This window comes from Calonectris borealis, chromosome 1 (genome assembly GCF_964195595.1).
Source record: "Calonectris borealis chromosome 1, bCalBor7.hap1.2, whole genome shotgun sequence".
NCBI lineage: Eukaryota > Metazoa > Chordata > Aves > Procellariiformes > Procellariidae > Calonectris > Calonectris borealis.
In genome coordinates, this window is record NC_134312.1 from 123,321,438 (window position 1) to 123,339,047 (window position 17,610).

At 37.2% G+C, this 17,610-nt stretch overlaps 1 protein-coding gene across 11 annotated transcripts in view; it reads right to left on the reverse strand.

The window, feature by feature from the left end:
- Positions 1-17,610, reverse strand: part of KDM6A (lysine demethylase 6A) — a 159,009-nt gene that overhangs the window by 19,639 nt on the left and 121,760 nt on the right. For all 11 annotated transcript variants that reach the window (XR_012677259.1, XR_012677258.1, XR_012677257.1 and 8 more), the window contains 3 exons: positions 3,241-3,370; positions 1,601-1,706; positions 659-864 (listed from right to left, as the gene is read on the reverse strand). Coding sequence is in view for 7 of the 11 variants with exons in the window: in XM_075173798.1 (XP_075029899.1) it covers positions 659-864; positions 1,601-1,706; positions 3,241-3,370 (442 nt within the window). In the remaining 4 variants the exon portion in view is untranslated. The remainder of the gene's footprint in view (positions 1-658; positions 865-1,600; positions 1,707-3,240; positions 3,371-17,610) is intronic.

A 17,610-nucleotide genomic window follows, 5' to 3' on the forward strand; every position in this document is an offset into this window, starting at 1 on the left:
CTTCCTTATATCAAGTCTAAATCTCCTGTCTTTTAGTTTAAAACCATTCCCCCTTGTCCAGTCAAACAGGACATATGTCTAACAACTTCTAAACTAAATAGAAACTGTTAAGTTTGGAACCCAACAATAACAAATATGGAAAGCATCAGTCACTTCTCTGAAAAGAAAAAAAAGAAAAAAAAAAGTTATTTTAATATTTTAAACTGTTGTGCTGAAAGACAAGTATGAGTGTAAAATTCTAATAAGCCACATCCATATTAATTCAGGATACTATGAAGAACAAAGAAATTTGATTTCAAAGAGTATGTGAAATTAGAAGCAATAAAAGTTAAAAAAAAGCATCTTAAGTTCTAAATATTTTAATATGAATTTCAATATTATTAAACAAAAGCTTAAGCTAACAAGATTTTAAAGTATGTAATAGCCACTTTTACATTAAGAAAATTAAGTTTTACATTAAGCATTTGGGAGAAACACCCTACATACTGTTCGACCCTCTATTCAAAACAGATTTTTTAAATATACCTGTGTTCTTTATGCTAATGGAAATGTCTCCTTTTCCTTAGCAGCTTCTATTTGTCTTCAATAGCCGTTACTAGTTGGTTCCAGAGTTTGTATACAGTTTGTAAATTATCTTAAATAGTAACAATGGACTTACCCTTAAAGACTCCTGGAATGAGGAGGCCTGGTACTGTGCATATTTAGCAATTGTTGTATGAGATCTACTGCTTTCACAACGCCAGATTTTCTTTGTTCCAGTGGGGTCCCAGTTTTCATCTGCTGGCTGCAGTAGCTGTGTCCTCACTTCTACTATGTGTTCATTATTTGCTTCTACCAGTGTCTTAGTAGAGAAGAGTCCTAGATCTAATAAATAGGAATAAAATTCATAAATGACAGTTAAAATATAATAAAAAATTTCCAGAAAAGACGACATCAATACTTAAATAAAGTTATGTAAAGGTTTAAACTAAACCATTTTTCCCCCTTAGCCTTCATAACACAGCCCACCTGTAGGTTAAAAATTAAAACTCATAAAGCTTTTCTGCACATAACAGTAGAAGCTTAGAAAAAACTCAACAGCTACTGTATGGACTATATTCCAAGAAACATTTTACATGACATATGTAAACAAATCTGCAAACAATGTTTAAATCTATTACCAATAAAGTATTTTTCAAACTATAGTTTTATGAATGCACTTCCATCATATAACACATTTCCTACCAGCAATGATAATTTTTCTAGCTACAGAGTTCAAAATACTGTACACACCCAGATTATAGATCATTAGATCTAAGCACAAAGACATGTAGCCATAGTTTTCATAGGAAAAAAGAATATCCGTGAGCTTCTATATCCATAGCTCAGCTCCTCTCTGCGCTCAACAAAATCTGCTGGATTTTTGGCCTTTTTTTTGGAGATGATCAAGATTAGAAACACTAGCAAACTGAGAAATGACACATTACCCTAATTACTTGGAATATACAAGTAATACAGTATTACAGAAATAAAATATCCACTTTTAAGAACTGAGAGACTTCTTTTTAAAAAACACATACATTTTTTCCCAAAGTAAAAAGAACATAGAAAATAAACTTACCTAATTTAAGCGCTCCAGCAAGGCCACGTATTACAGTAACAGGGTTGTTTGGATTTGTACAAAATTGATGTAAAGGTGGAAAGAAAGCATCTCGTTTATTTTCCAACTGTAAAATTATAATGGAATATTAGATGTCAGATGAACTTAGACTCCTTAATTGCAAAATAAGAAAGAATAATAACAAAAAAAAGAGAAACAACAGAAGGAAGACAGGAATGTTCTCCATTTCCCTGCACTGTGGGGAATAAACAGCTACATCATACAATCCTTTCCATGTTAAAAGCTAGGTTCACTCCTGAAATTAATTTGTTACTGCAATTTATTTCTTGGCATGAATTATTCCCAGGTTGCTTTGGCTTTTGCAACTCAGGTTTCCTGCAGTTTATTTCTTTATCTGACAGTAGCCTTGTACATTCTCTAAATCTACAGAATTCTCTGAAGAGCAAGGTAATATACTAACTTTCTTTACAGAAGTCAAAAAGCTAATTCTACAGATAATGTATACAAGAAACAGTATAATTAAGAAGACTACTCTCACAGTATATCTCATGTTAATCACAAAGATTGATTTGATTTTCTTACGTTTTAGTGCACCTATGACCTCAATTTTATGCTATAGTCTGCCCCATCTTTTTTTTTTTCTTTTTTTTTTTTTTAAATTGTTTTGAATCTTTCAAAATGCTGAAGACAACTCTTTCAATAAACAAAACACACAGAGTTCCCAAATATTGGGACCCACACTGGCACAGCTACACAATGTGCTGCAACATGGTGACTTCCCAGCTTTGTACGGACTCAACAAAGCTGTGATGGACTTTCAACAAGGTAGAATAATTCAGATGCAACACTTGGAGAACAGCTGGAAGCATTATTGCTTCCAACTTAATCTAGCTCTCGGGCAGACTGCTTGTGTAGTATCACACCAAAGTGCCGACTGCTTCTGGTCCCCAGGTTGGGCTGAGCAAAGCTAACTTGAGGTTTTCACATCAGCTGTATGGACATACTATAATTTATTCTGCTGTTATCAAGGAAGTGGACATCCTATAATTTATTCTTCTGTTACTAAGGAAGTTAGCTCAAACTCTTCTAAAGCTATTATGAAACTTTATTTTCAGAACAGAAGTTTTAACGGTTGTGTAAGAAAATACTATGCAACTAAAACCTGCCTTCTCCTAACGACATTTTGTTCTTAATATCACGTCAACTTTTATTAATTTTTTCTTGCTATATTTTGAAGCAGATTGTTAGCAGAGTTTAGTTTAATTACTTACTCGTTTTTACCTACTGTCGCTTGCAAAAAATGTACATACATATTTGAAATATTGTACATTGTATCTAAAGAACGGTTTTGCTTATTCTGCCAATATTTTGAGTATTAAAAAATAAACAAAAAAATTCTGAAGCTGTTTTTCCTCTTTACTGAAATTCTTAATTTACAAGTACTTTAAGAGTCAAACTAAGTCTCAAAATTTTCTTTAAAGTTAGCTTATTTTTCCCGCTTATACACTAGTTGGGAGAGCACTGTAATTAGAATTCAGCTGTGAATAGGGATCTTTAAAATATTTACATTATGTAATTCAGATATCCCAATAATTACAAAAGACAGTCAGCAATGTACTTCTACCATTAGATTTACTTACATAAATACTAGGTGTAGGCGGATTCAACTTGTCCTTTGGCAAGGGAGGGTATGGTGGAGGCGGTGGTCGTGGAGGTGGGCATTTATCCAATAGAATACTACTGTTAGATAAGCCATTTTTACCCAGATTCCTAAAAGGAAAGAAGAGCTGTCTCTGTCAATACTCAACAAATAAAATAAATATATATTAGTGTCATCTCTTCTGCAAAATAATGATGTATAAGGAGAAACCATAATTCAAGATGCAAGTAAAGCTCATATATTTTAATCAAGAATTCTCAGTGTATAATTTGATAATATTCAAACTAATTCCCACTTTGCCTGCCAAATCTGCAACGTCACCACTATTAGTTAAAAATATAGCCATTTTAAATAAAAGTATGACTCATTTGACAAAATTTAACAGCGAAAGCAGGTCTCAGATAGAAATAGAGAAGAACCTTATTAGGTCAGCGCTGGCTGGTGGATGATCAATTCACAGCAGCTGAGATAATGCAGTCTGGTAGTGCTGTGCATAGCACTGTGGCAGAGCACAAAGTCAGAAAATGACAATGCCTCAGCCAAAAAACTGCTGAGTCACCAAAACCAACAACTACACTAACGACACTAAATTGAACAACCACCTACCCCTCTCGGACTTACACATTTTGAAGTCAGAAGGAGCCACTGCTGCATAATCCATTTGTTTGAGCAACAGAGGAAAGGACCTACCCTGAGTAAGTTGCTGTGTCAACACCCGTATGTGTACTTGAGCGAGAACCTCGCTTGTTGTATTTGCAGCCTTTCTCCGGAGATTTCCAGATGTGGATAACCACCCGTATGTGTGTTAACTTCTCCTATAATGAATGACCTGAAAAATCTGCATTCTGAGCTTGTCTATATTCAATTTCCAGTCACTATCACCAGGAAAGTATGTATTAACAAAACCATCCCTTAAATTTTTTTTTGTTAAAAGTGACTCAACTACTTCAAAATTCTTCAAACTAAACACTATTCAAATCCTTCTTCCAACCTCACTTGATTCACTAGCTGTTGTTACCACCTCTCAACACCCCACAAAATGGGGTATTTCTAATCCATAATTTAGTCATGTACCTTCATAAAACTCACTGGTTACAATAAAGTTGTTCTGGTAACAACAGTCTTCAGCAGAAAACACATCTGACATATTAGATGAAACTCCTAGCAATAGAGCTTGTCTCTAAAACACAGAAACTGTGACACTGGCACTGAGAAACATCGTACAGCTGGATGCTGGCATGTGAGAGCACTGCTTCAAATCAAGCTACGACAAACCACGAGTAAGATGGACTTGGGGCTTAAGATCAGATCAGACTGACTGTTATGACAAACACTTTAAAGAAAATAAGCAAACATTTCACCTACCCCAGACTGCTGCAAAGATGAGCATCCTGGGAAACTGGTGCTCATCACGACAAACAAGTCAGTCATTCAGTTCAGAACTTATGCCAGCTTTCTAACTCATCCATTGCTCTCCTCTGACAGAAGATCAGAGCAATACGGACAGAGACATATTTAACAACTGTCTCCAAAGCACGCCCGTCAAAATACCAAACACAGCTTATTCTTTGTGCTAGGTGAGTCTAATGCCAGAATAGATTGCAACTTCAAAGAAACTGGAGAAGCAATGTGGAAACTTTGACTAGGCACCATCCAACTTGTCAAAATCCTCACTGACCAATGCTTAATGTCTGATGTAGTTCTTGCAAAGACCCTATTGCCCCCACACAAAAAAACATAGAAAAAACCATGGCAATATAAAATGACCATTACCCAAAGAAATTTATCCACCATGGTTGCATGAATCCGAGATTCAGACCATCTATATCAAGTGAAACCATAATCTGAATAGCGGGTATTAGAAGTAACTGTAATCTTTGCATTACCAAACTGGAAAATAAAACCAAGAAAAGCAAATGCATAGTATTAAAAATCAAAGAGAACTATGACAAAATTCAGTTTGAATTGATAAACCGTTCTCAGGCAATTTCTAAGGCAAGGAAGATGAGAAAGACTGAACCTGAAGAAAAAGGGACATTGCTCAGAACTAGCGTGACTTAAGCTACTATAGTCACAAGAAGATAATCACCACAGCAAAAGCTCAGTAACACCAGGGTACGTGGCGTCTTCAGGGAAGGGGGACAATAGAGAAAGGAGAAACTCCTGTATGCTTAGAGAAATTAAAGGTCTGAAAAGGCAAACGAGATACAGAAGAAAGCAGACAGTAAAGAGAAAAAGATCAGATGAACAGAGATATCTCATAAACCCACCACTTGAAGCTGATACTACCAAATGTATGCCACAGTTTCCTATTAAGTTACTAAAACCTTGTGCCGAAATTTCAAGGGAGGAAAGGGGCCAAAGAAAAGCAAAGCTGAGATAGGCAAACACTCATAATTCAAGTGGCACAGCAAACAGATAGGCAGAATATTTAAAGTTGTCTTTAACAGACCAGTTTACCATATTTTTTATATCCACTAATCAGAATAACTTACTATTAATAACAATACAAGAGAGCTATTAAAGAATAATGCTGTAATTGATAGTGTGCAAAACAGAACAACGGAAATTATAAAAAACACCACAGAAGTGCCAAAAAGATTTGCTACCGGCACCTGACGTGAGCAGTGTGCCGGCCTCTCCACCTCTGGAAATACAGAATTATGGCCAGTGCAAGGAAAGTGAAAGACCCTTTTTGACCACAGCAACCGTGAGGAAAACCTCACACATGTGTTTCAAGAGTGTATTGATTGTGAGAGGATTTCATACTGGCTGAAAGAGGCAACAGATGCAATGCTTGAGAAAAAACCAAGCCTGATTTAGGCCTCAAAAAGAAACTGGATGCCCAGTCATCTACAATGCTGTGATGGAGGAATGAAGATAAAGACAGGCTTTATTAATTTAAATTGACTTTCCAGAGGGAATGGGCTTTTCACAGACTGCGCAGGCAGGAGAACACCCTTCATTCCTGCAGAGTGGGAAGAGAAGGTAGGAGCAGCTGTCAGCCTCAGAAAGGTAAGGACAGAGGTGCACACTGATGTGCAGCGTTGTCCTGAATCAAACCTGCAGCTCTCAGACCACTGCAATTTGCTTCGTGGGTAAAAGCAACAACTCATGCAACTGCTTTATGCTGAGGACTGAACTCAAACTGCCATGCTTATGAGTGACACCAACCACTGTGGATGAAACAGGTGCCTGGATTTCATGTAATTAAGGGACCTCTTGAATAATCAATCACCAGATTCATTAAAACACTCTTTTTTTTTTTCCCCATTTTACTGCATTCTATGATATATTCCCACACCTTCTAAAAACAGTTTACAGCCTTCAGTCTTTGAGAACAACTTCCCATCTGGCTGTACCAAAACACAGTGTCACCCAGTTTGCTTTGCAACAGTCACCTGTCCTCTTCATGAGTGTCCTCATCACTCCCCAGTCTGTGCTTTCAGCAAATATTAACACAAATAATTTAATGTTATCTAGGAATTTCTTGACAAATGCTTCTTTCCTTGAGTTTACTATTTTCATTGCATGGACAACCCAGTAGCTTGTTATGCAGCTGGGATGACCCTGCACCATGGGAAGATGGATTCCAGCTGCTCCAGCCTCAGAGACACCCCTGTCGGAGCCCTACATCACTATCAAAAACTAAATAAAACAAGATCAAAATCTGACCCCAAGGCAACATCACTGAAACATTTACAGTTACATGAAACTTATCAGGTAGTTGCTATACACTTCATAGGTACTGTATTGACACTGCATCATCCTAGTTGACTAAAAAAAAGATATCGTGCAAGTTTAAAGCCAACTATATTACACAGCTGTATTAATTTTAACTCTTATACAAACTCTCAACTACATCGAGAATATTAAAGTTAACATGATAAATCTTATTTGCCAAGAACCAGGACTCATGATCATCAATTACTATCGTTTACATTTATTAAATTAATCACCTCAATAATTTTATTATTTTGCTCAAGCCTACCGTCAGACAGAGAGGATTACATTTATTTCTCAGAAAGTAATTCCGTAGTGCTTTTCAAGTTCTCTGGGACTTTTTCTGTTTTCCAAGAACCAGAAAAAAGATCTGTATGAACGATAAACAACAATTCTCTGGTCTGCTCTTTCAGAGCTCACGGATCTATATTATCCAGGCCTCTGGCTTAAAAATGCCAAATTTAAGTGTAACTACTGATTAACCTTCTCCTTGATTATTGTTAAAACAGAGAGGGTGTTATCGTACATCCCATGATGTGAACATCGTATCTGCCTTTTTCCCAAGCACAGAACAAAAATATTTACTGAACTCTCTTGCCTCTATCGACTAATAGCTCTGTGCAGTCATTAAGCATTAGTGTTTTTTGTGTTTCTTCTTTTTCATTCTTGGCTATAGTTTTCCTCTCCCAAATTTCATTTCTGAGTTTTCTAGAACTCTTAGCTTCAGGACTTTTAAAAATATTTGCCCCTTTTTTTTTTTTAATTGGGAGACTGTGACTTTTTGAGGATAATGAGAAGTTCCTAAACTATTTCCAGTTATCTATACATTTGGATTTTAGGAACACTTTACAGGCCAAAACAGAGTAAGTTACAATCATTTGCACCTAAGCAGTTATTTTTGTTGTGAAGTCAGTCTGTTTAAGTGAATTAGTATTTGAGGATTAGCTGCATGAGAATTAACAAGGTTTTACCGCTCAAGAGATTATAGTTATTCTGAAGAACAAAATTAATACCCTCTCTTCCCCAAATAAAAATCACATTTAACATGAATATGAGGAACTCTGGATTTATGTGATACTCTATCTCAAATCTGTCAGAATTAATCTATAAAGAATGAACAAAACATTTTAAAAGTGTGCCTGCACAAGGAATCAGTTGAAGTGCTGGGATGCATAGTACTTACTTGACCCAGTCCTGATTCAAAACAGAAATACCCGGCCTTTCTTAACAATTAGTGGATACAATTAATTGCTTTCATACTGCAAGTTATTACAAAAACACAGAAAAATGTCTGTCAACACCCATCACCCTGGGAAGGAGGCGGTTACTCACAACGCCCAACTTGGGCTCTCTGAGGCTCACCTCCCCAAGTTCCTTCTACAGCCAGAAGAGAAAGAGAGATGAGCTCTCAAAGGGGAATATAAAGAAGTTAAGTCGAGCTTGCATTATGCTTAAATGCAAGTAATGCCAGATAATTATACAACCTGCTTCTAATGCAATTCTCTACCCCAGCCTTTCACAACCAGGTACGAGCTGGCAATACTCCCAGATATCTTTCTTTTTAAACCTACAGAAAATCCTACAATAGAATTGTGGATTTTCTCATTATGCAAATAAATTTCTAATAATTTTTGAATTCTGTTCTGGTTTTGACCTCAATAGTATAGGTTGGCAGTGAATTTCATAGGTTAATTATATGTTATGTAAGAAGTAATGTTCCTTTTTTTCTTTTCTTAATGACTTTTACATCCTTCCTTTCTATCTTATTTGCTAATCACCTTGTTCTTAGGCTATAAGACAAACAGAATCACATTAATGACTTATGTAAGAAAAGCATTATAACCAGTGGTACCAAACTTTTTCATACGCTTGCCTTCCCTCTAAACTATAAATTTTTCCTATGTTTCTTTAATCCCAGATAATTCTGCTTCCCATCTGTATATTTCTGTATTTGTCTTTTGAAACAAAATGGAGTATCTTACTCTAAGCAGGGTTTAGCTTGTGAAATCACAGTATTTCAAGTTTTATTCTTAAAACTTTTGCTATAGTGAAGTTGACTTGCCAGAAATAATGTGCCTTTAGAGCAATTGAACAATTTTGCCTTCGAGCCAAAAAATTCTTTTGCTTACAAACAAAGAAACCTCCCAATAAAACAAAAATTGCTTTTGTTGGTTTTGTTTTTAAGAACAAAACACAAACTTAATCCAGCTCCTTTCTCCACAAAGTACTTCCCCTCAAATAGATTTAGGCTCTTTGCCTCTCGGTTGCAGAGCTCCCAAACCAGTGATTCACTAATTGACTTCACAAAGCAGGCTTAATTGCCAGGGAGCAGCACCTTCAGAAAGCTCAGCCCAAGTTTGTTTCTGCCCCAGGCTTCAACACAGAGCCCACCGAGCAATGAGATGTTTGTCCACTTTAGTCTCTGCATTGCTTTCCCCACTCCTCCCCATGAAGCTTATTTCCTATGCTTGTGTACATGCTGGCCATTTATCAGACCCTTTTCCAGACTGTTTAGCCCAGACCATCTTCCTTTGCCATCCTATACTTTTATCACTTTACAAGTTCCCTCGAGAGGCAGCTAATCTCTCCTAATCTCTCCTGGTCTCCTGTCACTTTCTTTTCTCAATTGGTAGCTCGCTCTCTACTCTTCCTCTTTGCACACCAAGCAAAAAGAACTATAAAATGGCATGTTAGCCCCTTTTAATATGCATTACCATCAAGCCTACACCTCTCACTTGCTTTCCCCAATTAAGCCAAATTGGTAAAGCTTTCAAGTTCAGAAATGTCTTAGAGTTTTCAGATTAGTCTTTCCATACACCACCATAAAAATGACAACAGCAACTTTCAGCTGACACAAAGTTGCCCAGTTATCCAGCTGGGCTCTTCAGTATTGTTTAAGGACCTCCTGCACAGACTTCTCTAAGTCATTATCAAACAAAAGTTTTGTTTGGAGCTTTGCCTGTTCTTTCAAGGCTGTGAACAAGCTTTAATAAATTATGATTAAAAAAACCCAAAACCCTAAGCGATTTCTTATTTCTTTTATGAGAAACAAAACAAGTTAACTCAGGAACTTCTCTACACTGCTTAAAGGAAGGACTTAAGCTCATGTCAGTTTTAGAAAGGGCAAGTGAGGGACCCTCTTAACTGAGACAGATACTGGATTTTTAACATCACTCCTCCAGGACATTAATTGGATGCACCAGTTGAAACACGGAGCTAGAAATCAGCTGGTTTCACTTCAGTAGAAATAAACAGCTCAAGTGTTAAATCTCAAGTCTTGTGGTAACATTTCATTAATTCTCCTTTCTCCTCCTCTTTAGGATTGCTCACAGGGAAAAGATACTTACATTTCTAAGAGTACAGAAAAGAGCTTTTGATAACAGTCTTTTTAAGGAGACCTGATACACAACAAGACAAAGCAGCACACTCCTCTCTTTTTGCCACGTATTAACAATCAGCTTTTCTAATAACAAGCTCACAGCAGTTATTCCTAGCATATTTTTTTCTCTTAACCACACGGTTTTCACTTATGCTCAAAATTACTTTTTTTTTTTTTTTTTTTAAATGACCTTAACAGGGGATTTTCTCTAGGAATCTAAGGAAGGATAATTAATTTAATAGTACACTCTTCTATCTGTAATTTTGCTCAGAGGCTTAAAGAAATTTAGTTTACTGTGTAGACAGTTTACCAAACATAATAATTCAGTTGTTTCACAACCACCTTAGAATTTACTGCTGCAATCAGTTTTATTGGTAGGGAAGACTAACCAGATCACACTTACACTTCCCAGAATCACTTCCTCAATTCTCTTTTAACAGTACACTGCAACAGCAGTTTAACAAGATGAGCACGTTTCTTGCCCTACTGTTCTCCAGAAGAGCATCTTAATGAGATTTGCATATTTTAGTCAATAGCTCAGCTATTGCATTTCTAAATTTCTTGTAGCTTTTCAATGAACATTGTCTAGCCCTTCAAGGGAAGCTCCTTCTAGAAGTATCAACTGCTATGCCAGCACCTTCTGTTTGACCCCTTCTCAGCCTCCTAAACAACCTCATTTCACTGCACAAATGGAATAGGTCTCTGTTAAATACTCCCTCAACATTCTCACCCAGGAAGATGGCTAACTTCTCAGCCTCTGCAATGATCTTGCCCTGCTTAAGCACTCATGTTAGTCTTTGGCAAAACAAAACATTTACCAAGTTTGTTCCTACAGACCAGACAACCTATTCACATATAATAAAAAAGGAACCAAACAGAGTCTTCTATTTGGCATGTGTTTTGCATTTTATGATACAAAGCATCTCCTTTCACCTAATGGCTTCACTTGAGCAGCTTTTATTAAGACGACACTTGTTTACATAAAGCGAAATTACAATCTCCCAGCATTTATTTTTCCTTGACTACTTCCATTTTTATTTTACTGTAATGCATGATTTCTGAACCCCTTTTCTAATAATTGCTTTTACCTTAAAAAACACCAAACTTCCATATCTCTGATGTTCCTTTGTTCTTAAGCAACAAGCAAAATCCTAGCAACATTAACAAACAAGTCCGTTTCTGTTGCTTCCTGATAAAATCTCTCCTGTGAGATGAGGAACTTCATTATACTGCAGTTCACTATCCTGTAGTAGGTCAATTATAGTTACGTTGTGAATCAACTCTTGTGCATTACTTAATCCCAAACTGCTAATAATTTCAGGTCTTTTGTGCTCTAAGCACAAATAAACCTGTAGGGTCTAAAAGATGTGAAAAATGGCTTCTCTTAGACAAGACTTTGAAAAAAAGATTCTTCAACAAATAGACTTCTGAGCAATTTCATTGTGACTTAAAAGTAACATAAACACTTTCGTTTTGAAGTAAGCATATAGTAAACAGAGCCAAATGGAGACTAATGAGAAGGAAAATAAAAATGACGAATCTAGAGCTCCAGCTATAAAAAAAGCAAGTTACACCCACCTGTTCCTATCTGCCAAAATGTCTTTTTTTCCCTAGAGAATACCATCAGGACAATAGGGCAACAGACTGTATCAAGTAAGTATTGTCAGATAGCAAGAAGAATATGCCAGAAGATAACATATTATAATTATCCACATTAGAGATGAAGCCTGAATGTCTTTCTGAACATATCAAATGAAATATGTAGTGTATGTGTGTAACAACTGGCAAATATTAATACATTTAAGGCCCAATCCAGTGTAGCTGCAATATATAAAAACTAATACTACAGAACAACCCCCCTCTCCCTGTGCATGAAGTTTATTCTAGCACAGGTGTTTGGGGTTTTGTTTGTTTGTTTGTTTTTAAGAAAAAAGAAATCAAATAATTGTTTTCAGGTTTTCTATTGTGGATAGCATTTCTGCAATTTTTACAATAATTCTAAAAATCAACATTTTTGGTCACAAATTCACTTTTGTACCCCAAGATACCACTTATAGAGATAGTTCCCAAATGTAATCAGGACTATGGGAATTACTTTCAATTCTTTGTTTTTGCATTACCTTACACTGTGTTAAAATAAAGGTTAACATGCAGTATTGAAGTTCATAGTATCTGATATTTAGTATATAAACGTCTTCTATTCTACTATGTATAAAGGTTGACTTATTTTGCAAATAAGCAGGGCTTTCAGCAGAGTATCTTTCAGTATTCTCCCCTCTAGATATTTTTCCCTATGTCAATCATGCACACAGTATCTATGACAAGGATGTTCTCCCCAGAGCTCTGCTCCTGAGCCGTCACGTGCATGCATGCACACCTTCAAACTCTACACATTTTAAAACAAAGCAAGGGCTAATCAACTAGTTAGTACATGGCTGGGATAGTCTTGTCCTCAAATTATGCATGTAAACTGTAAGACATATAAAGATGGCAAGGAAAAACCCTACTAATATATTATGTAGTGGTTATATTATATACAGTTATTATTTCTATTAGTGTGAAAAAAAACATGTAGACAGGACCTTTTCCCTAACAGGTAACAAGCCCTAGCACAGGTCAGGAACAGTAATAATGAGTACAACAGAATTTTTACATATGGGAAATCGTCTGTCTGGCTGCCGTTACACTTTAGGCTTACCCTAAAAATGTTGCAATTGTTACCTTGTTGCCAGTCCCACAAAATTTCTCAGAATCTCTTGTTATTATTAGAAGACATATGCAGACACTTTCCAGCAAGCACAGTTTGACGAGGAGAGATCCTGTCTCTAACCTTTTAAAAGCAGTCCCAGCCCAGACTGAAGCATTTCTTGACCTCCAAGTTGCTAAGACCAAGTCTCTCCTCCACTTTTCCCATTGCTCATCTTTATTATCCAGCTTCTAAGTCCTTTGCCTTGCTGAATTAAGGTGCAGACAGGCTGAAAAGGGAGCTCTCAATCTCTACTCAATAAGAAAGAAAGTAAAAGGCACATCTAACACTTCTTGAGCTGTCTGCAAATGACATGGGACAAAGCTTACCTCCCTTGAAAAATGATGATTACGTGAGCCTGGCAAAAAATAAGGACTATATGAACCCAAGTGAAACACTGTAGAAGACGACAAGAGACCTGATCACCACATTAGGAAGTACTTTTCTAAGGGTCAATATTTCATAATTAAGATCCCTGAACACTGTTAGAATCTTTTATGTACAATTTAAAGCAGAACTTTCTATCATCCCAGTAAGTAAGCTAAAGAAAGCACAATGGCTTGTCTGGCCAAGCGAAAAGTAAACTTGACATGCAGGTCATAGCAAAGGTCTGTAGGTTCTGGCCATGCTTAAAACTCAGCCCTTCTGCACTAAATTCTCAAGTTGGAGTTGGTGTCTGCCTATAGTCTTTGGCAGGCAGATTTGCTCTGCCTCTCCTTAGACAAGGTGCAGCTAGAAACTCAGTAGCCAGTACTGAGCAGTGCTCAGCCGTGCCTGTGACTCACTGAAAAGCCGCACACCAGCCTGGGCAAGAGCTACACCGTGGCACCTCCGCATCGGCTCTCCAGCTCCAAGCGCAGGAGGAGCCATCCCGCACCTGCCTGCCTGCAGCAGAGTTTACCTTTGCTTAGAAAAGCCCCTGCAGACACTTCTGTGTCACTCACAACAAAGTTTTTTCAGTTTCTTTTGCTATAACGAAGCCAAAGTTTTTAAAGTAGAATAAAGACAGAAAAATACCTTATTATCCTCCCTTTATTTTAGAAATTAAGTATCACTGGGAATACTACCTCTATCAATGAGCACAAAAGTAAAGGCTGGTATTAAGAGCCGTTTTAGGATTTTTGTAGTAAAAATGGCTCAACGTTTTGCTTCTGAACACAAACTGCAGATCTCACCTATAAAGAGCTTGATAAACAGCGTACTAAAACAATAAAAATGCAACATTTGACTAGAGGAACACATTTGCCATTACTCTCCCAAGAAAGCTACATGCAAATTTCTGCTAAGCCAATTTTGAAGACACAGATCAGCTCAACTTCAAGAACGAACTTTAAGTCTGTATCCATTTCTTTTATGTATATTTGCAATGCGCTCATCTAACACCAGACATTGAAGTTAGTTTTATACGTCTACCAGCAAGAACACATACATGGTCCCAATTAAAAGCAGCTGTTAAAACTCTTCATTTTTAGGAATGCAATAGGTGTAGAAACTTCACTTGAAAATGAACATTACAAGACTTGCACATTAGAAACCAGGAACTCTCAAACACAGTAACAGATGCAGCTTTTTTGCATTTAACTGATTTATGTGGGTACAGTGAAAGAAGGATGTAAAAGTGCTTTTATCGCTTTTTTAACATCGAAAAGGGTAATGCTCAAAAGCACCACATTCGCTGTATAATCCGAAATAAAATATTTTGGAGTAAAATATATTGAGATGGTAAAAATTCCAACAAGAATTCTGACACCAGAAAAATACAGATAACGTTTCAACTAGAAGAACTGTAAACACATTTAAGTACGGAAAATAGCAGTTACAAACCAAAACATTCAATAACCATGTGCTTATGATTAAAGGGACCTCTGTGAACTTTAAAGGCATCTTATGTAACTTTTTCACAAATGGCAACAACTATAAGACATGGATACAGAAATTATCATGCTCTAAATGGTCATTTCAATTTCTCAGTATGTTTGCATTTCAAATAAAATTCTTTTGAGAAAGAAGGCAAATCTCTCCAAAGACTACCTAGAAAATCTAAGAACTTTGAGACAGTCTACACAGGGAAGGCTGTCAGCAGTAAGCACAAAGTCCTGACCGTCTCCCTGCTAGCACATGTAAGCATGAGCTCACTCTACCTTTGAAGGAGAATTAATTACTTCTGAAAAGCTTCGTCTAAACTGTGTCTATGGAGTTTCCTCCACTTTCAATGGAATAAACTATCTTACGTTTACCGGATATTAACACTGATAACATGGTGCATTAATACTGGACAGTTACATACAGTAAACAGAGTTTACCATTAACTAGCTTTCCTGTGTAGGTAAAGTTTCAGTGTGTAACATAAAGCTGTCTAAGGAGAGGTGACTGAATGTCTCAAACTTATCTATATAACTAACACATGATACTTCTGCCTGCCAGCACAGTCATACTCCACAGGAGCTCCAGAGTACCTATATACTCCAAAAAGCTTCATAAAGGAACCTCTACCCTTCTAAGTGAAGACAAAATTGGAAGTATCGCTGCCAGCTTTAATGGAAAATTAAGCTAGCCAGTGAAATATTTTTCCATTTTCATCACATATATTTTAAGTGGCGGCACTTGTAACATTGTCCATGAAAAACTCCTACAATACTTTAAGATGCCTAAGGATCTCACTCTGATGATAAAATTTGTTCAGCGATGAAACAGCACAGTGCAATAATAAGAGCAACATTATATGCAGAGCTCTGCTATCGTGCAGGATGTCTAAATATAGGGCTTGTAAGTGGTGTGGGGGGACGAAAGTCTCAGAAGGTTGCAGAATAATCACTAAGTCTTAGAAAAAAATGTTATTACTACTGTGGCAAAATACATCTTTCTTTGATGCACGGGAGTCTACAAAATTATCCTTTTTATTGATAGAGCCTGTATCTAATGAAAGAGTTGGATTTGAAAGAGACTCTGAAAATGTGCTTGCTGGATATAACCATCAAATCCCAGCAGTCTGACTTCTGCTGGAGGTTCCTATCCTCTGACAACTACACCAGTGTTGTCACTGTGTCACACCAATAACCCAAACTAGGCAACCCTCACAGACGCATTTCCATTTTTTTTTCTTTGGGAAGAAGGGGGAGTTTACTTGCCATTTTTGGTGATTTAACAACACGGAGATAAGAAATAAATACCTAAAAAGTATATAGAAATGTCAAGGCTTGGAGCCTGGTGTTTCTGCTGCACTGCTTTTTAGTAAGACAGACCTAGGAATCACCAGAAGCGTAAGGGAATGCATTTAAGCCGAGTACGTGGGTATAAAATGAGCCTAATCATTCTAGTGCCAACATGCCTGTCAAGAAGATGGGACTTATGTGCCAGAAATGACAGCTGACAGATTTAGCTGCAGCAATTTAAGATATTATTGCCCTCAGTCCACCATCGTCCTCTGCCAGAGGCCACTGGCTATTGCACAGGTGGCTAAACTTGCTGCATTTCTATACCACCGTATCACCGTATCTATACCACTGTAGCTTACGCTATAACATCTTTGCCAGAAGTCACTGCTAAGAAGCATCATCTGAAACTTCTATAACCTAGTCTTCCACACTCCATGCCGTTCTGTATGACTAGCAATGAAGACACCAGGGAAAATGCTGTGCAATTTGCACAATTACACTGCAATCATTGCCAGGTTTCCTAGTGGCTGGCCTCACTTTTTGCCTTAACCCATCATGCATCTGATCTAAAATGATTCAAGCTTACTGACTAAAGACAAAAACCAACAGTAACATACCTGCCAATCAACTGGAATGTAAGATGGACCAAGACTTACGCTTCTGAAGAGTCAAAACTATCCGCACTGTAATGCGACAGACTTACAACTACCTGAAAGACTGCATTTTTAAAGCACAATCCACCACATGAACAGCTCTTATACTTAAGCAATAGGTACTGAAACCACCACTATCAACGGAGCCATCTCTGGTACCGAACTGGAAGGACAAGCTGATACACCAGATGGCTGTGTGACCACGCAGAGGAACACCAACAGGCAGGAGAAATGGGCCAACAGGAATCTCATGAATTTCAGCAAAGGGAAGTGCCAAATCCTGCACCAGGGGAAGAATAACCCCATGCACCAGTACATAAGAAAACAAACATTTTTACTTTAGGGGTGACCAAACACTGGAACGGTTTGTCCAGGCAAGTTGTGGAGTCTCCACCCTTGGAAGTACTCAAAACCTGGCTGGATGTGGTCCTGAGCAACCTGCTCTAGTTGGCCCTGCTGGGAGCTGGGAGGTTGGATGAGATGATTCTCCAGAGGTCCCTTTGCGGACCTCCCACCTCAACCATTCTGTGAGTATTTATCAGTTCTGCAACGAGAACACTGATTTGTTATGACAGACCAAATCTGGACGACTTATTTGTATAAAGAAAAAAAAAAGAAGATTTTTAAGAGCTTAATACCAGCACTGAACATGATTGATTTTTTTTTTCTTTTTTTAACAGTCATAATTTCCAAT